Source organism: Nicotiana sylvestris, chromosome 3 (genome assembly GCF_000393655.2).
Source record: "Nicotiana sylvestris chromosome 3, ASM39365v2, whole genome shotgun sequence".
NCBI classification, from domain to species: domain Eukaryota; kingdom Viridiplantae; phylum Streptophyta; class Magnoliopsida; order Solanales; family Solanaceae; genus Nicotiana; species Nicotiana sylvestris.
Window position 1 is genome coordinate 210,388,300 of NC_091059.1, and position 25,537 is coordinate 210,413,836.

Genomic DNA, 25,537 nt, shown 5'->3' on the forward strand with positions numbered 1-25,537 from the left:
ATGACAGATACACTAACTCCAGTAAATCAAAACCCATTTGTGTATTAATTGTTCAGCAATACAACACAAGCTTCAAACGCGTGGAGTATAAAAGCAAGGTTTTTATTCCAGACAAATGAATTTTTACCAGGTAAAGTTTAGACATCACTATGCTAAGCCTAGGAAATTGGCCAATGTTTTTCAGTAGCTAATGAACACAAACATTACTGAGACTGTGTCCCCTAAGAGACCATAGTGAAATCACTTCTAGATTGGCTATACTACAAAAAGGGAAACGAAGGTGGAAAGTAATGAGCGGCCAAGGCAAAACTATCTTGGCCAGTACAAGTAAGGCGAAGGATGAGCAGACGCAGCAGATGAAACAACATCAACTGCTCCTGAACCACGGCTCCTGTATAGTTCATTTGCTGTAACAGTATCAGCAACCTGGTAGATATCAGATGCAGAGCTCCGGCTAGCAACATCACCAGGTATTGCATTTGGCAACCCCGCAGAACCCTCCAAGTATGGTGGTGGCCTATAAGCATCACTATGTGTGGCATTTGGCAACCCTGCAGAACCTTCCAAGTATGGTGGTGGCCTATAAGCATCACTATGTGTGGCATTTGGCAACCCCGCAGAACTTTCCAAGTATGGTGGTGACCTATGAGGATCACTGGGTTGGCTGTTTGGCAAGCCCGTAGAGCCTTCCACGTATGATGATGGCCTATAAGCATAGCTGCAGGAGGCCAGTCCGTCATACACGGCTGCATTCCCACGCCATCCATATGACTGACCAGTATGAATCCCTATTTGCCCAGGTGTACGATCAACTAGAGTCCCTCCATGACCTCCAGCATATGAAGCTCCTTGATGAACAATTTCCATGCCTTCTGATATATCTGCTTGAATACCATCGACACTTGCTGATATCCCTGCTCCATCTCGACCCATGGCCACAGTTCCTGCAAGGGAGCCAACAACATTTTCATGCATCGAGCCGGCAACAGGTCCATGCAATACTGATGAGGACACAGTATAACCATGAACATGGCCAGCATTTTGACGTTCTAGCAAGGTGCAGTCACTATCAACATGATTAACAACTCTTTGCTTCCATAGCCATGGTGGAATACGCGACCGTTTTGCTTCTTTATTTCTGAACCTTCTCGACGACTCAGTTTCATCACGTTTTCTCTTTTGTGCCATCTTCCCACCTGTCTGCTTATCTAATTCAACAATTTCTTTCTCCAACTTCATTATCTGCTCATTGATTTGCCATCCAGGAAGAAGTTTTGAAGGATCGGTATCATGGCGTTCCAAACATTTGATGAGATATTTCAGAGCAAACAAATGCTTCCTTTTTGCTTCATTCTGCTTAATCATAACAAAATGCTTGGTTAACTTGAGAAAAGGAGGGCTATTAGTGCTGGAATGCAACAACAACAACAACAACAAACCCAGTGTAATCCCATAAATGGGGTATGGATTAATAGTGCTGGAATGAAATTCAAGAATTACCACAGCAGCATGTGAACCATGTGAGTTTTCCTTCATTTTCTTCAATGACTCTTTAGTATCTAGTAAAAATGATGTCAAAAGTCTCTGAGGATTAAATCTGTCCTCAAATCCAAAAGTATAGGCAATATGAACAGCGTCAACTTCCATCTTTTGCTTCAGCATCCCCTCTATTATTTCTGTCACAGATTTACATAATCCAGTGTTAAGCAGACAGATAAATTAGCAAGTACGACAAGGTCAAATGTAATATTTCTGAAAAAGAAAAGGTATGCAAAACTGAAAAAAAATCATAGTAAGATGCAATAACATAATGAGGCTTCTTCTCTGAAACCACGAACTACGAAAACAAATAATCAGAAGGCGGACTACCGAGCAGATTATGAGGTTGAAAGGGTGTTCTTGACTTGAACTTTAAGTTTCCCTAAAGTGAAAAGTTGCCCCATAGAATGTGAAAAGAAAGAAACGACAAACATTCTCCCGTCCCAGTATTCACTGCTCGTTCCTGTCCATAGGATTTTCTATTTCAATTATTAGCTTAGTTAATTTTTCTCTCCAATAATGACGCCGAGATATTCCCCAAATGCTTTAATTTTTTGTCATTCAATTTCAGACATTAAATATCGCTGCATTCCATATTTGTGTCTTTGAGTCTCAAGTAAGCATGATCCTCCACCCTGGCTAGAGTTCTTTTATTTTATAAGGTAAAAGTTTATTGAAACTAAAAGCCACCAGCTATAAGATAGTGCTCGGCTTCCAGAGATTATACATCATTGTTGTTCCTGCAGGGAGCTAATAAACTCTATCAACTTACCCTCATCATATATATCAGCTAGATTACACCAAGAAGCTAAGTTACGCAAACATCTAAACTTCAACATATGGATAGAGACACCTTTGTTTTCAAATATCTCTGGTTTCTCTCCAAATAGTCCAAAAGAACACAACCTGGAATAGACCTCCAAATCTTTTTCAGCTCCTTGCTGCCTCTGTAGAACAACCAGCTATTAAGAAACTCTTGCTGGGATGACCCATTTGAACCCAAAAATATTGAAAAATAACTGTCAAAGTTGCCCAGTGACTTCACAGTGTATAACAGATGCTTACTGTCTTCAAAATCTCTTTCACAAAAGAAGCACCTGCTGCACATATGAACACCTCTTTTCTGCAAATTTGCTCGAGTTAAACGACCATCATGAGCCAAAACCCAGCAAAAGTATGCCACTTCATATGGCACCTTGGAGCCCCAAATAACCTTTCATTGCCAAGAAGATTATACACCAATTGCTTAAGCCAAGAAGATATAGCAAGATTTAACTGTAAATTAGCCATTTTTTGCACAGCCCAGACCAAACGATCATCCTTATCATCTTCCAATTCCTGGCTGATATTATCAACACCAGAACCAGACTATGTTTGGCCCGACCCATTTTCTCTGTGACCTCTAGTTGTTTTTTGTCAATATTAGTTAGAGATTATATTTCGGTTATCCATTTTATTTTTGTTGCTTGTTTTCGGGGTAGTGTTTGCGTAGTGTCTCCTAGATTATAGTGGCTTTGGTGAACGATGGTAGGATAAGATCTTGTCCTCGGGGGTGTCCTGGCGGGGGAAGGGGGCTAAGGGAGCCTCCCGGCTGAGAAAGGGGTCTTGGTACATAGGAACTTTGACTGGAAAGTCTATAGAGTTAGCAAGTATTCTCGAAAAAAGGAAGATTAATATAGCTTGTATAAAGGAGACTAGATGGGTAGGAGATAAGGTGCGGGGATGTGGGCAAATTAAAACTATGGTATTCTAGAAGGCCGAGGGGCAGGAACGGGGTAGGTATCTTGGTTGATAAGGACCTCCATGATCTAATGATGGAGGTTAGGAGGGTGAACGACAGACCGATGACTATTAAGCTAGTTGTTGGAGGAATTATTTTGAACATAAGCATTGCGTACGCACCCCAAGCAAGCTTGGACGAGGAAGTCAAAATGCGTTTCAGGGAGGATTTGGATGAGATGGTGTGTGGTATCCCGCACACTGAGAAGCTTTTCATAGGAGGAGATTTCAACGGCCACATTGGAGCGAAGTCTGGGGGGTATGATGATGTGCATGGTGGCTTCGGTTTTGGAGATAGGAACGAAGGAGGAACTTCTCTGTTGGACTTTGCGAAAGCGTTTAATTTGGTGATAGCAAACTCGAGTTTCCCGAAGAAGGTGGAGCACTTGGTCACCTTTCGGAGTTCGGTGGCCGTGACTCAGATTGATTATCTTCTCTGTAGGAAGTCCGATAGAGGTCTTTGCGCAGATTGCAAAGTTATCCCAAGTGAGAACCTCACGACCCTTCATAGGCTCATGGTCATGGACCTTGAGATCACGAGGAAGAGGGTGGTGTATAGCCAACCTAGGATCAAGTGGGGAGCCTTGACGGAAGCCAAAGTGCAGGAGTTGGGGGTTAAGTTGATGACTAGAGGTCTTGGAGGAGTAGTGGGGACGCAAGTGCTATGTGGACCACGACTGCGCAGTGTATTTAGGGAAGCCGCTAGAGAGGTATTAGGGATCTCGAAGGGTTACTCTGGTGGATACAGAGGATGATAACATCCTAGGAAGCTCAAATCTATTCAAGGACAAGAATGAAGCTTTGGAATCTCAAAGAGCGCCTTTAACAAGATGTCGAGCTAAAGAGTTGCCAAACAAGGTCATTAGACTTCAAGTGCAAATAAAGAAGTTGTTAATTGGGATGAAGAGCTCAAGGATAAAGGATATGAATTGGCTAGATATTACAATTGTTTTATGGCTCAAATTTATGTCCAAGAAGAGGAGGATTGGATCCCAAGAGACATCCTTTGAAGAAGGTCCTAGTCAATCCACTTTTGAACCAATTTGGCACCTAAAATGTGTCCAAACTTGCAGCCCATGAAGTCCTACATAAAGCCACGTTTTTATAGTATAAAAAGGACTTACTTGATATCCAAGAAGGATATAATAGTCGTGCTAGATGTTGAGTGCAAGTTGGTGCCAAGTTGCTTGCAAATTTCCTTCAAGATTTTCAAAATTCTATCCAAGATTGGTTTGGGACTTATTTTCATATATTATGGGATTATATTTATTGTTTTCCTAGTTAGTTAAGGTTATGTTTTTTTTACTAAGATTTTTGGAATTACTTTCCAAGAATGACTTGGTTTTTGCTTCCTAGAATTTTCCTTTTCCTAAGGTAGTTGGACTTGTTGTCCAAAGTAGTTTAGGACTTTATTTTCTTGTTTTTAGGCTCAATTTCGTGACCCCTTACCTATATAAAGGGATGTCTTTTTTGTTTTTAGACTTAGATGATTCAGACTATTATCAATAAAAATTGTGAGATTTTTCTTGCACTCTTGTGTGTGGCTACTCTTGGATTTATTCTTCAACCTTCAAGACTCAACTTAAGGTGGTAAGATTAAACTCTTTCGAAATCTTAGATCACTTCTAGGTATTCAAGAAAGGTGATAAGTTTAAGCTTATTGTTGTTCTTGTTATTCTAAAGGGTCGGGTTTCACAATTTTATCTCTTGTTTTTAATTCTCTACCAAAGGCGATTAGTTCTTTATTAGCTAATTGTTATTGTTAGGATTCAATTTCAAGAATAGACTTCTTGAATTCAAGAAACCCTTTCTTGAATTCAATCTATCTTTAATTTTCCGTCCTTTTTCGTTTCTTTATTTTCTTTTAGCTTCCGCACGTTTCTCGACTTTCTTGTTTTTCTTTAGTAACTCTTGAATCCCCTATCGTGTTGTTATAGGAGACTTATGGTGGAATGGAGAGGTGCAAGGAAAAGTGGAAATCAAGAAAGTGGTGTATCCGAAGCTAGTAGAAAATGTAGACGAGGAGGAGAGAAGGGTGAATAAGGAGTGGTATAAGTTAGCTAAGAATGAGTCGAAATTAGTAGTTAAGGCGGCTAAGACTGCAGTTTTTGGTCGTTTGTATGAAGAACTCGAGGGCCGATGTAGGGTAAGAGGTTGTTCAGGTTAGCCAAGGTGAGAGAAAGGAAGGTTTGTGACTTGGATCAAGTGAAGTGCATCAAGGACGAAGAAGGTAGAGTTTTGTTAGATGAGAGGCTTATCCGTGGGAGATGGCAGACCTACTTCCATAGTCTCTTGAACGAGGAGGGGGACATGAACATTGTACTAGGTGATTTGGAACTCTCCGGGAGTCATTGCGACTTTGGGTATTGTAGGCGGATTAGAGTTGAGGAGGTTGAGAGGGTTATGCGTAAGATGAGCAGGAGCAAAGCGACCGGGCCGGATGAAATCCCGGTGTAGTTTTGGAAGAGTGCGGGCAAGATGGGCTTGGAGTGGCTCACTAGGTTATTTAATGTCATTTTTAGAACGAAGAAGATGCCCGAGGAGTGGAGGTGGAGCACGATGGTTCCTTTATACAAGAACAAGAGCGATATCCAAAATTGCAATCACAATCGGGGTATCAAGTTGCTTAGCCATACTATGAAAGTCTGGGAGAGGGTGGTGGAGCTAAGGGTGAGGAGGAGTGCGTCTATTTCTGAGAACCAATTCCGGTTTATGCCAGGACGCTCAACTGCAGAGGTCATTCACCTTGTTAGGAGTTTGATGGAGCAGTATATGGAGAGGAAGAGGGACTTGCATATGGTGTTCATCGACTTAGATAAGGCGTACGATAAAGTCCCGAGGGAGGTTTTGTGGAGATGTTTGGAGGCTAGGGGTGTACCTGTTGCCTACATTAAGGTGATAAAGACATGTATGATGGGCCTTATCAAAAAAAAAAAGAACATGTATGATGGAGCGAAGACCCGAGTGAGGACGGTGGGAGGGGACTTGGATCATTTTCCGGTCATGATGGGGTTGCACCAGGGATCGACACTCAGCACTTTTTTGTTTGCCCTAGCGATGGACGTTCTGACGCGCCACATCCAAGGGGAGGTACTGTGGTGCATGTTATTTGCAGATGATATTGTATTGATTGACGAGACGCGAGGCAGTGTGAACGCGAGGTTAGAGGTGTGGAGGCAAACCCTGGAGTCTAAAGGTTTCAAGTTGAGTAGGACCAAGACAGGATACTTGGAGTGTAAGTTCAGTGGTGAGACACAAGGAGGGGAAGGGGAGGTGAGTCTGGACGCAAGTCATCCCTAGGAGAAGAAGTTTTAAGTATCTTGGGTCTATGGATGAAATGAAGACTCGCTTTTGGTGTTTTGTGTGACAAGAAGGTGCCACCAAAACTTAAAGGTAAGTTCTACTAGAATGGTGGTCAGGCCGACTATGTTGTATGGGGCTGAGTGTTGGCTTGTGAAGACCACCTATGTCCAGAAGATGAAGGTAGCAGAGATGAGGATGTTGAGATGGATGTGCGGGCACACCAGGTTAGGTAGGATTAGGAATGAGGTTATTCGCGACAAGGTAGATGTGGCCCCTATTGAGGACAAGATGCGGGAAGCGAGGCTTAGGTGGTTTGAAAATGTGAGGAGGAGCACAAATGCCCCGGTGAGAGGTGTGAGAGGTTGACATTGGAAGGCTTACGGAGAAGTAGAGGTAGGCCGAAGAAGAAGTGGGGAGAGGTGAGTAGGCAAGACATGGTGCAGCTTCAGCTGTCCGAGGACATGCCCCTTAATAGGAAGGTGTGGAAATCGAGGATTATGGTAGTAGGGTAGGTGGTCTATATTGTTCATATTGGTAGTATTAGTACGCACTCTCGCATTTTGTTGGTAGTAGGTTTCTTTGACCACCCATAGTTTTCTTTCATTTTGATCATCTTATTATCGTGTTATTTTTATGCTGCTTTTACATGGCTTTTTGGTGTTGTCCCTCCTTGTCTTTTAATTAGTGTGGTGCTTATGTTTTCCTGAGACGAGGGTCTATTGGAAACAACTTCTCTACCTTCAAAAAGGTAGAGGTAAGGTTTGCGTACACACTACCCTCCCCAAACCCCACATCGTGGGATGATATTGGGTATGTTGTTGTTGTTGTAGATTATGCTTGCCCCAGACCAAATGATCATCCTTTTCATCTTCAAATCCCTGCTTGATATTATCAGCACCAGATTATGCTTTGGCCTATAAACCAGTCACTTCCACATAAAAGCACTTATCGCACTAATAAACAACTTATTCAATTGTGTTATTCAATATTTTTTTTCGATGAAGCAAGGTGTTGTGTTATTCAATATTTGTATACAAACTTCTTCTTTTTTTATCAGAAAACTGTATTTACAGACATTTATATTCATCGAATTAGCTCAAATGGTTGAGTGGCTCCTAGTACTTAAGAAAAAACACAAACGAAGCAGAAGCAACAACAAAATGTATAAACTCATTGAAGTTGGCTCAATAAGTTGAGTTGCTTCTAACACCTACCAAAAAACACAAACGAAGCAAATGAAGAAATAACCAGTGAATTAGACCATCCAGGATCATAAAATTGTAAGCATGATCCTTCCGGTCAACTAGCAACTGTGTAATACAGTACTATTCCCAATGAACCTTATCACGTATATTTGAGTCAACAGTCTTGCATGATTTTTTCATTTATGCACGAGATCTTTTTAAAAAAGTTTTAGAATCCATGCAAGATTAGAAAAGATTTCTCTTTTGGTTGTTTGCTCGCATATACATATTTTAGCATTTCCTTAGTTTCAATATAATTACCAATTCTAAATAATTGTTCCGTTTAAGAAGTTCTATGCATGAAATCTTAGCCAGGAAAGATATGAATCAAATGAACGATAGCTACGTTCTTATACAAAAATATAATCATCATCATGGATTATGATTCATTGTGGACCAACTGTAGAAGGACCTTAGAGGATCCGGGAAGCTGTTGTCCTCAAAGACCTACTTATGGTCCAAAAGTACTAGAAGATGGGGATTCTGGTGCTCAGACAACTGTTTGTGAAATCTCAAACAAAAATTGGCATTTCAAATTGGATAAATGAACATGGTGGGAGCTCTTCGTGTCTCTTTGGGGCATGATGATGGAAAAGGCAAAAGTGCCTTTGAAGCTAGTGAGATGAATAAAAAGGGCAGGACAGGAGCAGGAGGAAAGCAACAACACAAAATTGTGGTAGGCACCAGTAAATAGAAGGCAAGGAAAACCTTTTTTTTCTTTTGTTTGATAAGTGCGTTTTTTCCCTCCAAAAGAACAGTACCAAGCAAGTGCTGATGGTCTCCAAAAATACAGCAGATGTGTTCTCCCTCTAAGTATGCAAGGAGCTCAGGAAGTCTTTCATAGAGTTCTTTAAGGTAATGCTGAGTTAGGGAAGCTTCATGCACGACAATCCGACCAAATGAAACCACTTCTAAAGGTATAATGTTTTGCCCTAGATTTTTATCACCACTGTACATTAGGCATTTATTTGTTGCTTCTACGTAATTTTGCTTCAATCAGACCCTATCAAAGGGAACGGCACTAAACTTGTCAACAGCACGCACCATCTCACATGAATAGCAAATGATGAAATGCAAATGTAGCTTAATGACAAATTGGATTCATGAAAAAGGACCTGGAATCTTTGCCACGAGGACATTTGATCTCCGGAGGGCACGATAATACCGCTTGATGCAACTTACCTGAAGCAAATCCCTGATATCTTCATTTCTAAATCCTCCTGGAATCCCGAAACACGCAATAAGCATCAACAAACCCCGGGCATCAATTTCCTTAGCCTTAAGTACACCTCCTTCGGCAATCAACCTCTTTCTCCAAGCTAAAGCTGCCCGCTCCGCCTCTTGCTTCACCCCTTTCTCAATCTCGTCGTTGATTCCCATCAACAAGAAGCATTCCAAAACTAATACAGAAGCCAGCCTTGAACGGACCATGTGTGAGTACTTAACAAACACACTGCCCTTTTGAGAATAAAACTTGCCGACACATTCCAATACAAGCCTTGCTGGATTGGGGGAGAGTCTCAATGCCTTAGGGACTTGTTCCAGCAGTCCTTTTATATCTGAGAGATGCATTCCCATGTACCTCCGTAGATGACGACCACTCATCATTTTGCAGAGGCTCTCCAGCTCTGCAAGATGAGCGGATTTCAGCTCTGGATGAGGAGGGGATTTCACTTCTTCTTCCTTTTCTTTTTCTTCTCCTTCTCCTTCTCCTTCTACTTCTTCTTCAGAGGGGTCAGATTCCCAAGATGGTTCCGGCTCTGCGGCTGGGGCTGGTGGCGGTAATGACGTGGGTAAAGGAGTAGTATTGGTTGTAAGTGGGGGAAGCATAGAGTCGATTATGGTTCGAATTGAGTCAATGTGTTGATATAGGTCAGCGAAGCAGCGTTGGAATGCTGAGAGGGAGTCGGTGAGTTTGCGGAGATTGGAAATTGAGTCATCCTGGGAATGTGTTGGTGGTTGCTGAAATTCCGACTGTTTGGTTACATTCTGCAGCGAATCGTTAAGTGTTTGTTGTGATTGAGGTGTCGCAGCTGCGGCGGTATCTGCTGGTTTAGCCATAGTCGGAGTAGAACTGATGAGAATTGACAATCGACAAGAATCAGAAATTCCTAATGCGTCTCTGATTGTTGATTCACAATCCTCTTCCTGCAATCCACGCCTTCGTCATTTTCTTTTAGTGTGTTTACATGGGCTTCTTTCGGGTACAGCAACTCAGTTATTTGTAAAAGGAATTTTTACATTATATGAATAGGAATTTTTACATTCCTTATACATTATGTCAAATTATATTACCATTCATACTCAAGTTTTAGTATAATTACATTTTATATACCCAGTTACTATTTATGTACATTTTAAGAGAATTAATAATAATAATTAGTGTCGTAAAATTACTCTAACATATCTTCCACTCCCCCATATTTCTCTCTTCACATCCCACCCCCTCCCCACGTATCTTGCACAAGAGAGCAGCAATTCCACCATTGACAATCATTAAAAAGTTTTGAAGCTTTGAATTCGAATTTAGGTTTTCAAAAATCATTATTTGTTTGGATTGGGTGTTGTTGCAAAAAATTGGGAATATGGTTTGAAGTTTATATCTTAATTTTGAGGGGTTTTGGTGAAGATTAGACCTGATTTTGGCTGAATTTCATATTGAAACTCGAAGAAGAAGAAGAAGAAGAAGAAGAAGAAGAAGAAGAAGAAGAAGAAGAAGAAGAAGAAGAAGAAGAAGAAGAAGAAGAAGAAGAAGAAGAAGAAGACATATTGTAGTAAAATTGTATTCTGTTGTTTATATATTTTTTATTTATTTATTTAACTATTGTATGAAAGTTGAACTATATTGTATAAAAATTATATTTAAGTTGTATGATATTGTAGTTGTATATAACTGACTAGAAATAATGTACGAAAATTGTAGATAAGTTGTATAATATATAATTAGTTGTATGAAATTTATTTTTACTATGTATAAATCAGATACAAAATATACAAAAGACATATTGTATAAAATTTGTATTTAAGTTGTATGTTATTGTAGTTGTATTTAACTGGATAAAAATAATATGTGAAAGTTGTAGATAAATTGTATAATATATAATTAGTTGTATGAAATTTGTTTTTACTATGTATAAATTAGATACAAAATATACCAAAGACATTGTATAAAATTTGTATAAAAATTGTATTTAAGTGGTATTATATTGTAGTTGTATATAACTAGGAGGTGAGAGAGGCTTTGGCAAAGGTGTCTTCGTCGACGTACACTGCTTTCTTCACGTGTAGCTTTTGGAGAGAATCCAGATTTGACGCCATCTTCGATAGATTTCCGATCGCAGCTGCTAACCTTATAATTGCCAAACAATTGCTGGAGGGTGACCCCAAATATATATCTCCCGTGAATCTTAAACAACTTAGTGATCTCTAATTTCCTTAATTTTCACAAATTGTCTTGTATTATGTAAAATTATCCATGCCCCTGTCGAAGGACTAATCTTCCTATTTGCAGATTCCTTGTTTCTTTTGTTTACATGATTGTTTTACTGTAAGAGGTTTCTTTGATTATAATTAAAAATATATTGTGGAAGAGAAGTAACGACAAGTTCTCTCTATTTTCCAATTGTCCGTCCTTGTTTAATTTTCATTCTCTAATTGCAGTATTTGGACTTGTTGACAATCCTGAATGTGACAAAGATTGGAAGTTTATTATTAAGTAGGTTTGACCAAACTCAGCTTAATCTTAGAATGCAATTTTGGCCTAAGCAGGCAGACCAATTATTTTACCAAATACTATCGGGGGGAGGCAGAATTGGAAAATAAACATTCATTTCATCTTATTCACGTTCAACATTTCCTTCTTCTTGAATTCAAGATGGACTTCCATATTCAAATTTTTCTCAGAGTGCTCAGTTTTACTATACTTTTGTATTTTATTAATTATTGACAAATTTTCAGTTGTACTTTCTTCTTCTATTTTTCATCTGGATCCTATCAACTAGGAGAGTCTTCAGATTACGCTTCTTGTAGTTGAAATCACGATCGACTAAATTAAATTAAATGAGAATGTGATTAATATTGATAAGCGAAAAAAAAAACATACGATATGGATCATCAGTTCTAGCTATTTTGCATCTATCAATTAGTAGTTTTTAGGTTGTCAATCCTCCCTTAATTAAAGGCACTAATAATGGATTGGGAGCCTTTTAAGGTGGAATGTATATATTTTGTAAACAAAACTTGTGTAGGTAGGGTAATTTACTAAACATGAACATTTGGAGTAATAAAGTTTCCAATAGTGTATAGGAATGAAAAAAATCTCTTTGTAAAAATAGCACGGGCTAGTCAGTTTTTGGATCAGTCATTGAAAAATAACTAGCATTTGTAAAGTCATTAAAAATAGCCACTATTTTGCTGCAACGCGGAAAGTTCCAGCATAATATACTGAAGATTGATATACTTGTGTATAAACTTCCAACATATTATGCCGGAACTCCAACACACGGAATGTTGCAGCATAATATATTGGAGATTGGAGTATCTATGTATGAACTTCAAGCATATTATGTTGGACTAGTATATTATACTGGAAGTCCAGTATATATATTGTGCTGGAATTCTAGTATATTATATTAGTAGTGCAATATATTATACTAGAACTCCAGTATATTATGTTGGAATATTTTTCGGATTTTTGAACAGTATTTTAGTTCAGATTCTTTACGTGAAAAGTGGCTAAATTTCGATTACTTTTGAAACTATGACTATTTTTCAACTACCACTTGTAAATCAAGCTATTTTTTAATTTCACCGGAGTTATTTGCATTATATTCCTATATTTTTATAATATGCTGAAGAAAACTTATTTTATTAAGTGCAAGAAATTACTTCTTATATACTGAAATTGGATTGAAGTCTGAAAATTTGTCAGCCATTATAATGACTTAAGACCTTCACCATATGATAGAAGAATTGGGGATTGCTTGCCAAGCAATGCCATAACTTCTCATCTATTCTCAGCAACTAAGATCCAAAACAAGCCTTTGTTTCCCGTCAACACGAGGGAGTTCTCTCACCCATTGTTAAGAACATATGATGTGACTACACTCGCATCTCCCTCTTTAGAATCTTGAAGAGTGAATCCAATAATTTATCTAACGTTTCCCTTCCTCCCACTACCTTTGGCTCTTTACCAGGGAAAGCATAACATTCTTTCCAAGGAAACATAAGTTTCTTGAAATTTTCATTCGTAAGACTTTAAAAACAACGAAGAGGATCATTTTATTCAATTGAGGACATATAATCCGACAAAGAACTTCTGTTAAGAAATAGATAAACAAATCGTCTCTCCAGCATGGCACATCAGTGAAAGAAAAACAAATTAATCATTCATGATGAGAAGTGAGAATTAAACTCTCTTCCACAACTTCTCATCCAATATCAACGATATTCAAAATTAGGAAGTGTCCAAAGGACCAAATATAAAGTCTGTCAAGTAAATTGTGTATCCAAGAAGCTTGTGTATGGGCTATCGAACAGAAAATAGTCGATTGCAATTTGTACAAAGATACTGCGAGTACAACACATGCAGACCAGTCAGGAACATATCATACTGCCTATATGTGGAATTCGCACCAGCACTACCAATTAATAGCCCTTATTTCCCCGAATTCGAGCTCTCATGTCCACCTGAAACAGAAAATTGTTGGTCAGACAGTGTGTTGACAAGCACAAGATAGGTCAATATCACAGTGCATATATCGGATCCAGCTGCCAGGAAGCATGTAATGTTACTTAAGGTTATATGGGAATCAACGCATAAGTAACCGAAGTTCACATGGCGCATCAGATCCTCCAGCATAACAAAGTTTTACTCCTATCAGCTTTGTTTTTGGTAATACCACACAAAAATGCAATGTATGTCATTGCAATTGTGCATTACATCATAAGAAGAACTTCTGGAATTGTCATTGTAAGACTAAAGCACTTGAGCACCTACCTCAACAGTGAAATATGCACACCTAACCAAATGCATGATATACCAAGCCAAGATAAACCATTATAGTGTTCACATCACAACATTATCCAGAATCAGAAATCATAAATTAATGCACAAACATGGAAAACTACTCTCCTAGCTTGTCCACAAAATAATTGGTACCTAGAAGATGATTCATGTCAGTCTTCCTGGTTTGGGAATAAGTCCTCAAACAACTTGAATATCAACATACATAAGTTTTCCTCATACAGTGGCCAACTCCCAACTATTACAGGATCATAGAATACAAACAACAAAAGTTTATCTCCGGCCGAATGATTTTAGGGTAAGTATCCAAAGACAGAAAATCAAAACGCAAATTGTAAATTTTCATCACGATTTTTTAGTATGTAAGGTACCATCACATTATTTTAACTAAAAATTTTCCCTTTCAGAAATCACATTATATCCAAGTGCAAAACTATTAAATTACCAAATGATGAGTAAATGTAAAACCATCAAAGATAAACATAAACTTAATATTCACAACTTCTTATGTACACGAGTCTCTACAAATAGAGATAAAATTACATAGACTTAATGTTGATACATTCTCCAAAATTCTAAATGCACGAGCATAAACAAAAAGAAAGGTCATACAAAAGCAACAAGATGGCCAAGGTTACAGAATAAAGCCGCCCTTTATTAAAAATTATATTATTATATTATTTTTAATAATATAAAGGGGGTTCCAACATATTAATATATAGTGAAGTGTTCCCCTAGATTCAGAACTTTCTCTCAATACTCTCCTTACTTAGTTTGATAGTAAGTAAGATATTCACATAAATAATTTTATAGCAAATGACTATTCATCTATTGTATTTTCATGCAAATAGGGGGCAAGAAAACTCTATGGAAAGATGGTTTAATTCGATGTTGTTTAAGAAGGAGTTCGATACATTTTACGAAAGGCAATTATCCTAACAATATTGACATATATGTATCCCATATCATCTTTAAAGTAGAACAATAGCTCATTAACATCACAACAAAGTTGAATAGGATGACTTCGTTCTCCTTCTAGTCATTCTTTCAACATGTGTGGCACTTTGTTATTGCTCTTACCTTTTAGCTATTCTCAACTCAACCATGCAAGGCAAAGTTAGAAACACATGATTGAGTCCACATTCCTCTCATTAAAAGATGTATCAACTGCATTTACTAATTCATCAATGATTGAAGGAGTCATTGACATTGAAGGGATTGAATAGCTCTAAAGAATCCAAAATCTAAAACATTTAGATCTGGATATTGGGAAGTTGAACGCATAGCTGAAAATAAAATTTACCTTGTCACGCCTTCATAAAAAAGAAATCACATTGCTATGCAGCTTCATTATATTTTAAACCATTGACATTAATGTGACGTCTAATATTATCTAGTTGAATAAAGATAAGAACATTTGAATATGAAATTGGTCATCTTAACCTAATCATTTATCATTTGAAGAACATTTTGCAATTCAGCAAGCCCTAATGGTATATTTAGTCATAGGAAAAATAGGTTTTATTTCCAAACTACCTACAGCTCGATTTTACTATTCTGTTTAGTTGTCTCCTTGATCACGAGAGAAAATTCATATTTCTACTGAAAACAACCCAACTCCATTTTGATAAAAATTAGGGCTTGCAATAGCAGCAATAAACATAACAATTATAAAGAAGTTCTTACTTTTACGTGATCCACACGAGTCAAACTTTTGTTCTTCAGGGATAGGATACTAATATCAAATCTGTTGAAAAATCCGTTTTCATCAATATAAACATAATTAAACATATCTAAAGATATTGGATTTGAATAGAGTGTATTCAGCTTAATTATTAATAAAGTGAATTGGAGCCTTACCTTTTGATTTTTTCTAGGCTTTATAGCATTCATATGTTGCCCAATAGCACCTTCTTTGATATGCCAAAAAGAGTTGTTGACATTTCCATGGCACAAGCACAAGCTAAAGATCTAATATCTGTTCGACGATTAAGAAGAGTTTTTTTTTTAACAGATTGATACCGGTTTCAACTCATTTCCTCCCAACTTTACTGGCAGGATTCGATGATATGATATCGAATGTTACAAGAAGAGTTGGGAGGAAAAAAAAGTTAAATTAACATTAATCTGATAAATGAAGAAACTTTTGAATTCTCATAAAATGTAATTAGTTGGGAGCTTGCTCCTCAACTTTCGTAATTTGGTTGTACCCTCTTGTTACTACAATTAATAAATACCTTACCTTAAGAAAAATCTTAAAAATGAAACTCTTCTTTGTCTTCGACTAGATATTCAAACTTTAGCTTGTGTTATAGACACGTCAATGACAACTCTTTCTCGACATAGCAAAGAAGGTGTCATTAGGATACATACCAACGCTACAAAGCCTTATTTGAAAGAGGAAAACAAGAGGCTAAGGCTCCAATTATGTCTATCAATATTGAGCCGTACACTCTATTCAAATTCATTGTTTTAAAATAGTTTAATTATGTTCATACAAATATGAAAGGTACTATCTTGTTTTATATAACCGAGAAATCCCTAAAGGCGTACCTCACGGTTCAAAATTCGATGAACAATAGGTCTGCCCCGCTACTTTTCTCCACTTAAATACTAAGCTTTTGTCTACAACGGGATTCAAAATTGTGAAGTACGCCTGACCCATACATCACACGCTGCGCTCTTACCATTAAGATAGTGTAAAAGCGAGAATTTCATTACAAAAGTTATGTTTAAAGTTGTTGTTGCATGCCCTAAATCTGATCAAAATGAAATTGAATTGTTTCTGGGAAAGATAAGAATCCTCCTGGTCAAAGAGGCAACTAAATGAATTAGCAAAAGATCGAGTTGCAATAACTTTGAAAACAAGACAAATAATCTATGACTAAAGATACCATTAAAGCTTGTTTTAATAGACAAGGTTCTTTCAACTATTAGATCAAAATGGCTAATTTTAGGTGAATGGCTCCTATTTTTTATTTAACAAGATAATCCAAGACCTCACATTAATGACAATAATTTGAAATTAATAAAACTAGTCGACAAAGGTGGATTTGATATTTGGCTATGCTATAAACCTCCTAATAGTCAAGATTAAAATGTTTTAAACTTCAAATTCTTTAGAGTTATTCAATCCCTTCAATATCAATTGGCCCATTCAACCACCAAGGCGATACAATTGAAACATCTTTTTATGAGATGAAAGTGGAACAACTCAAACACATGCTTCTGGCTTTGCAATCTTGCATAGTTGAGGTGATGAAAGCTAAGGGTGAGAACAACTACAAAGTGTCAAGAAACAACAACTAAATGAATTTACTATTCAACTTTATTGTGATATTGATGTTTGTTAATGAAGCTATATCTCTACTTCAAAGGTGATATGAAATACAACATACCAATGTTATTAGGAAAAAACCTTTCTGTAAAATTTGTTTCTATTTTGTAGTCTTGGCCATCTTATAGCTTTTGTAAAACCTCACTTTATATAAAAACTCATGTATTTAGAGAAACTATGAGCATTACGTCTATGTAGTGCATTTCTCTTTGTAGAGACTCTTGTACATAAAGAAGTTTTGAATATTTAGATCGTTTATCTTTGATAACTCATTTACACATCTTTTGGCTATTTAATGAATTTGCACGTGAATATGGTGTGATGATGAAAAGAAAAATTATCTGTTAGTGCCTCAATGTAATCTAAAGAGTTGTCATGGAGAAATTCAAAATTTCCATTAGAATTGTTTATATCTGTCTTTGAAATATCCTCTACAATCACTTCGCGAGAAAAAATCTCTTGATTCTTCTATGATCTTGTAATAATTGAGACTCATGCATTATTTAAAGAAAACTTTTTGTACTGGTATATTCTAATTGTTTGAGGACTTATACCCAAAACGCCAAACCAGAAATGAAAAGAGAAACAATACATGTAGTTTTATATACACAAAAAGACGGGAAAAATGATGAAAATTTACCAAATACATAATACTAGTATTTTTGGAGGACCTAGTGAGAAGGGAGGAGGAATTGATGCTAGAGATCTATTTATTAATTTGCTTTTACTAATCATCAAGCCCGCGCTAGTTAGATTTGACTATATGAATCCACTCTAATCACTTCCTTGCATTCTTTCCTCGGATAAGACATGATATTTCCGGCAGCACTTGGTAACTTTCGATAAAAAAAAAAACATTTCCTTCTTTCATTCCCAAGATTAAAATAGAGAATTAATTGCATTAACGATTAGTATATAACTAATAGCCTATTTGGCCAAGCTTCTCACCATGCCAAAAGTGCTTTTTTTTGAAGAAAAAAAAAGTGATTTTGGCTAGAAGCAGTTTTGAAGAAGCAGAAAAAAGTAGCTTCTCTCCAGAAGCAGAAGTAGTATTGACTTTTTTTCCTACCAAAAATACCCTTTGTAAAATATTATATATACCAACATAACCTTACTTAGTTTAAACTATTAAGTAATATAAAATGACTTTTGGGATGAACTTTCATATTTATTAAATATTTTTTTGATATATTTAAATTATCTTGAAAGAATAAAGTACTTTTCAATTTTATTTTTATAATCTATATTATATTAAAAGGAGAGTAGTGAAGCATGTGGTTAAGCCAAGTGGCAAGCTAAAAAGAAGCCACTTGGCAATTTAAAGACAACATTAAAAATTTGAATCATAAATGGAAACATAATTAATGGAAGTAGTTAATGAATCTTATACTTAATCTAAATAGATCTTAGACAAATTTAATCTATATATCTACATTTAAATTTATCTTTATAAGTATATTTATATCTATATTGATTCACCCATAGATTATTTTTTTTATTAGCTAGAGATATTGGAGGTAAAAATTAATTAAAAATTCTAATCGAAAAAAATAAAAAAATATAGAAATACGTAATTGAGATAACCTACGACTATTTATACATTAGAGTAAGTTAAAATATAAAATAAAATTAAAATTTACTTAAGTTATTAAAGATATATTGAGTTTAAAAATTAAATAAATTCAAGCAGCAAAATAAGATCTTAAATAAAGTATATAAATTATTTATAAGGTAAGAAAAAACTTAAATAATCAGTAAAAAAATATTTTAAAAATAAGAATAATAAAGTCATATTAATATTGATAAATCGGGCAAACGAATATTTTATACGTAAATATTACTACAACATTCAGATATAATGTGTTCAAACAATTAAGAAAATATTTTTTTATTAATATTTGAATTGAGTACAGTAAGTTTAAGTTTGAAAGTATAACATAATTCTTTAAAAATGTAGTCAAATATAGAAAATAGAATAATAAAACTTATTTGAATTTGAGAAAGTTTTTTAATTTTTATCTATATTATATTAGAATGAATGTAGTAGAAATAAATATTAAATTCAAACAAGCTAATAAAAATCCACATGACAATGTAATAATATTAGGTATTTAATAATATAATATCAAAAATAAATAATAAATAGAGAAAAAATAAAAATTCAGATTTTTTATCATAGAGAAGAAGGGTAAAACTTATTTAAATTTGAGATGGGAAAGTTTTTTATATTATGATAAGAAAATTCATAATATGGATAAGTCCACGTAACTCAAGTCTAATGGATAAAATCAAAAACTAAAAATATTGAATAATAGAAATAAATTAGAGATAATATGAGATATTTATAAATCATAAGTTTAAAAAATAAAATAAATTAAATATACAATGCTTAAAATCTTATTAAAATTTAAATAATTTAAAATTTTCGAGCAATATTTTTAAAACAAAATAAATATTTATTTTATGATTAGAAATTATATATTTATCTATATTATATTAAAGAATAGTAGATTATAATGATATTAAAAAAAATTATAAGTTAATGAAAAGCCACATAAAACGTAATAAGACTATATAATAGATTAAAAATTAGCAAAATTATTAAAAAATTATTATTAGAAATGAAAGGGAAAGGCTATTTGAATTTGAAATTAGAAATTTGTTAAAACTACGATTAGAATGTCCAAACTATGGATAATATCACGAAATTGAAGTCTTATTTATGAAAAAATATTAAAATAGAAAATAAATTTCTAATATAGGTAATTTTACTAATAAAAATTAAAGATTAAATTTGTATTAAATCTAAAAAAGAAAGAAAATTTACGTAAGAAATAAAATGATAATGAAAATATTACTACAACATTAACATATAATGTGTTCAAACAACAAAGAAAATATTTTTCTATGATTAATATCTGAATTGAGTGCAGTTAGTTTAAGTTTGAATATATAGTATAATATTTTAAAAATGCGGTCCAATTTAGAAAATAGAATGATAAGAATTATTTGAATTTGAGATGAGATTTTTTTTATTTCATAAGTTTTTATTTTTTAAAATATTATGTAAAGAAATAAAATGACAATAAACATATTACTACATATATATAATATGTTCAAACAATTAAGAAATTATTTTTCTATGATTAAAATAAAATTTTAATAATATAAATAACTTTCTAATATAGGTAATTTTACTAATGAAAATTAAAAATTAAATTTGTATCTTAAAGTTAAAAAAAATAACTGCATCTAATACAAAAATAGTTATAAGAGAACTCAATATATTTGTAACATAATCATCAAATATATGTATTAATATTTTAGACTAATTCAATTTTACAATTTAAAATAAAATATGATATTATTCTGGTTAAAGGTAAAAAATTAATATAAAAATAATTAAAATTTATAGTAGGGAAGAGAATGTAGTAAAACAATAGAGATAGTGTGAGGATACTTATACATTAAATTAATTTAAAAATAATAAATTAAAAAATTTAATTATATTTAAAAATATTACAATAAGTTTAAATGATTAAAAAAAATTGAATGCATAAAAATATACCAAATTTCAAGAATAAAATATTTATAGTTATTAAAGACTATTAAAAGAATAATAAGAAAGATATTAATTAAGATAATAAAAAATTATATGATAGTAAAATAATTTTAAATAATAAATAATACAATAACTATAAAAAAAAAAAGAATTTGCATAAAAATAATGTGATGAATAAGACATATTTAACTTTTAGATAAAAACAAAGTGATAGTAAGAAGTTTGTTAAAATAATATGATCTAATGTGCTCAAACAAGACAGATCGCAACATGATATGTTTAGTATTCTTTGATACTGACAGCAAAACGAAGTGCAAGTACTAAAATCAAGTAGTTAGGTTGCTACAAATAAAAAACAAAATAGGTTGTGCACTACGAGATTTGAACAATAATTTCATATCCTACTTCATAATTAATATCTAATGTTATATAATTTTTATCTGAGAGGTTTATATTTTAAGGTTATTTGCACATGATTCAAATAACTAACATCACAATTTAACATGATTTGTGTCCGCGCATCGCACGGGTACTAATACTAGTTTACTTAAATAAAATAAGAAACTTAATTATATCTTTAATAATAAATATTTGTAATTAGTTATCTACTTATATAATATTAATTATTAAGCAAATCTCTTCATGTCCTTATTTGTAATTTGACACATAAAAGTACTTTTTGAAAAGCTTGGCTAAACACAAATTATTGTTCAAAAGTGTTTTACAAATTGATTAGCCAAACACAAACTACTTTTCTCCCAAAGCACTTCTCAAAATAAGCTGATTTTTCTAGCTTGACCAAACAAGCTATAACTCTTCAAAAATTTAAAAGTCCAGACATAGACAAGCTATGCAAGACAAGTTCATCTGATCATAGCATACATGAAGAGTTGTAAAGATAATAGTACGGGAAAGCACATGCCAGGTGAAAAAACGAGCAGTAAAATATACAGTAATATTTTATATGGAATGGGGAAAAAGGATCTCAACTTCTAAGTTACAAAATTTTTTAGGGGAAAATAAAGTATACCTGTCCTCTCTTGCAATTGAAGTAAGTTTCCCTTAGTCCTACGCATTCACTCGGAATTGATGGACTCTTTTCTTTTGCACATTCCCTGAAAGACTTCTTCTCAACCTAAAGGATTAAACCACATGATCCTTTAGAGTTTCAGAAACTACAGAAATTAATAAATATTTACGAGAAAACAACAAAAAAGGATACCTTAACGCAATCGGATTCGCTGAGGCACTTGACGAGTTCCATAGCAAGGCCCTTACAGGACTTCGCCATTTCTACTAAACCCCTTCGACTCCTCCCCGCTAGTCCCCCCTCCTTCAAAAACCCCGTTCTCTCTTTTATGTTTCCGGTCTATATAGGGCCAGGCCCCCAGCAACTTCATGAGAGGCTTAATTGGGCTGTCCATCGGTCTTGGGCTTCGGTAGGTAACCGAGACAGAAAATGGCCCATATCTCTTAACAAAAAGGGCGAAGTACATAAATAGCCCTTTTTAGGACCCTTTAAGGAATAGCTAAAATTTACAAAATCTTTTTGAATTTAGCTGACATAGAATTAACTTCAAATAGGTGGGTCTAAAGTTAAAAATTAGCGATTTTTACCTATCTATACTATATATGAAACTTATTTATCCTTCGTAATTAAGTTTTAACTTAATTACATAGGCATATATAATTTATCAATTATATACAAATTAGTATTTATTAGAATCTCTTTATGTAGAAATGAAATAGGGAATCAGTTATTTACTCATCTCTCTCTTTCCAATTTTTCCTCCTTCGTTTTTCTCTACTTTTTATCCTCTCTAATTCATCAATAAATTTTAATTGCTTTAATATAGAGTTTTAACTTGGCAATTTTCTTTCATGTTGCACAATTGGTGTTCGAATTGAAATTGTCAATCAATAAATTTTGAAAGTATTTGACTCTTTACCATTGACAATCATTAAAAAGCTTTTAAGCTTTAAATTCGAATTTGGGTTTTCAAAAAATATTTTTTTTTTTGGATTAGATGTTGTTGCAAACGATTGAGAATATTTTATGGAGTTTATTTTTTGATTTTGAGGATAGTTGGTGAAGATTAGATTTGATTTGGCTGGATTTTCATATTGAAATTCGAAGAAGAAGTAGAAGAACACACCACATACAAAATATATACAAATTATATACAAAATACTTACAAAAGACATATTGTAAAAAATTATATGAAAATTATATTTAAGTTGTCTAATGTTGTAGTTGTATTTAACTGGGTAAGAATGATGTATAAAAGTTATAGATAAGTTATAAATAAGTTGAATATTGTATAATTAGTTACATGAAAATTATTTTTAGCATGTATGTTATTGTAGATATATTAATTTTTGTATTAAATATGTATGAAATTTATTTTTAATTTGTATGTTGTGTAGGAGCGACTCTGCTTCAATACATTTAGCTCTAGTAAGTGTTAATATGCTTTTAGATGGATGATACGTAGACTTATAAATATGAAAGGCTGAGATTATTCTAACATGTTCTTTTTTTTCTTATTTTGGTTATAATCTTTTACTGATACTATAAACTGAACGAACTGAGGCACCCTTTAAAAGTGACACTTACTTTATACTTGTGCAAACAGAGGTACAAAATCTCCGAGCAATTTCGAAAACGGTATTTCAAAGTAAATAAAACTTATATCGACGTAAAAATAAAAAAAATCAGTGCACTATGTGTTACTTTGATGGCCCAAAAGATCATCTTCTGTTTTAGAACTTGAATCCGTGTTCCGAGATCTTAAAAACCTTATTCTTATTTCTCATCGATTTACGTGCGCAGTCTGAACGCGATTCCGGAAAGCCTTTATTTGGAAAATTTATGAAATAACAATTTTTGGCTTAAAAAGTGATTTTTGTTGACATCAGTCAACGTTTTGGGTAAACGGACCCGGACCCGTAATTTGAAGGTCCCGATAGATCCGTAGTAAAATATGGGACCTGGGCGAATTCCCGAAATCGAATTCCGAAGTCCCATGTCCAGGAAATGAATTTTTGATGAAAATTATAAGACTAAAAATCTAAAGAATTAAGGAAATTGATTAATGTTTGATCTCATTGGTATCATGCTCGTATTTTGGTTTCAGAGCCCGATATAGGTTTAATATAATATTTAAATCATGTCTGTGAAATTTGGTAAAAAACGGAGTTTATTTGACGTGATTCAGACCTTGTGTTGAGAAAATAGAAGTTTTGAAACTATCTTGAAAATTTCATGCAATTTAGTGCTAAATTCGCAGTTCTAGGTGTTATTTTGGCGATTTGATCACGCGAGCAAGTTCGTATGATGTTTTAAGACTTGTGTGCATGTTTGGTTTGGAGCCCCGAGAGCTCGGGTGAGTTTTGGATATGCTATAGAATGATTTGGAGCTTAGAAAAGTTGTTGGTGTTCTTAAGCAGTGTTGCAGGTCTCAGACCTCGCAAATGCGAGGTCAAGGTTCGCATTTGCAACTACTGTGGAGGTTGCATTTGCGAAGCCTTCATCGCAAATGCGAAAGAAGGCTGGGCCAAGCAGTCTTCGCAATTGTGAAGATTTCTTCGCATTTACGAAGTTAAACTTGGAAGGGCAGGGATCGCAAATGCGATCATTTCATCGCATTTGCAGAGGATCATGTTCACATTTGCAAACTTACCTTCGCAATTTGCGAAGGCAACAGAAATGTGGATGACTTCACAATTGTGATGGTTCTTCGAATCACAAATGCGATATCTGCAGTTGATGGGACTTAGACGGGATTTTTCATTCATTCTCTCATTTCTCAAAACCTAAACTTCAAGAGGCGATTTTCAAGGGCTAGTTCTTCCCCAAATCATAGGTAAATGATTCTTACCTCATTTCTTTCAATCTTTCACTTCTTTTTACAAGATTTCATCCTGGAATCTAGGGTTTTTCATGGTGGAATTGAGGATTTTTGGGTAGAACTTAGGAATTTCGAAATTTGGGAATTTAGACCTCAAATTGAGATCGGATTCCAAAACCAATATATATTCGGGCTCGGGGGTGAATGGACAATCGGGTTTTGACCAAGTGGGTCTGGGGTCGATTTTTGACTTTTTGGGGAAAATATTGGGAAACCTATAATTATACATTTTAATCGATTTCTTTAGCAATAATTGATGTTATTAAGTTAATTATGACGAGATACGAGTAGAATGGAGGTGGAATCGAGAGGTAAAGCAGTAATTGAGCTTTGAATTGCCCGTTGGCTTGAGGTAAGTGTTTGGTCTAACTTTGACTCAAAGAATTAGGGATCACCGGCTTGATTGCTATGTGAAATTCCATGTGCGTGGTGTATAGGTGTGGTGACGAGTACCTATGTGCCGCCAAATTATTTGTTTAGCCTGTTCCCTTTCCCGTTTCCAATATATTATCTTCCTGTCTTAACTGTTTCATGCCTATTGATGCCTCCATGTTTAATTGCTTCTTGTTAGATATTATTTTCTTTATTGAAGGTGTCAATTATTCCGTAGTTTCATTATATTACATTATTGATTTAAATTGGTTTATTGGTGTTTCATGATACTTTTTGGTTGGTCTCGCTGTGTAGTGATAATTGATGAGATTTCATATATGTATAGACTTCCGTTTGGTTTGGTTGGAGGCATAAATGTTGTGGAGGGTTGAGCTAAATTGTGAAATACTTATCATTGTTGTGTGATTGGTACCGATATGTTGGGATCGGATTGTACGCCGCAAC

General features: G+C 34.4%; 2 protein-coding genes across 2 annotated transcripts; both read right to left on the reverse strand.

Annotated features, from left to right (window-relative positions):
• Window positions 1-22: 22 nt before the first annotated feature.
• LOC104214775 (protein FRIGIDA-like) lies at window positions 23-10,075 on the reverse strand. Its single transcript, XM_009764490.2, has 3 exons — window positions 8,981-10,075; window positions 1,501-1,676; window positions 23-1,353 (listed from the first exon to the last, which is right to left on the reverse strand). The coding sequence occupies exons 1-3, from the start codon at window positions 9,924-9,926 to the stop codon at window positions 310-312; spliced, it is 2,166 nt and encodes a 721-aa protein (XP_009762792.1). The 5' UTR covers window positions 9,927-10,075; the 3' UTR covers window positions 23-309.
• Window positions 10,076-13,120: 3,045 nt separating this feature from the next.
• Window positions 13,121-22,129, reverse strand: LOC104214777 (mitochondrial protein pet191 homolog). The gene is made up of 3 exons (XM_009764493.2): window positions 22,012-22,129; window positions 21,820-21,924; window positions 13,121-13,553 (listed from the first exon to the last, which is right to left on the reverse strand). Exons 1-3 carry the CDS (start codon window positions 22,078-22,080, stop codon window positions 13,512-13,514), a joined length of 216 nt encoding a protein of 71 aa, XP_009762795.1. The 5' UTR covers window positions 22,081-22,129; the 3' UTR covers window positions 13,121-13,511.
• Between the last annotated feature and the right edge of the window lie 3,408 nt (window positions 22,130-25,537).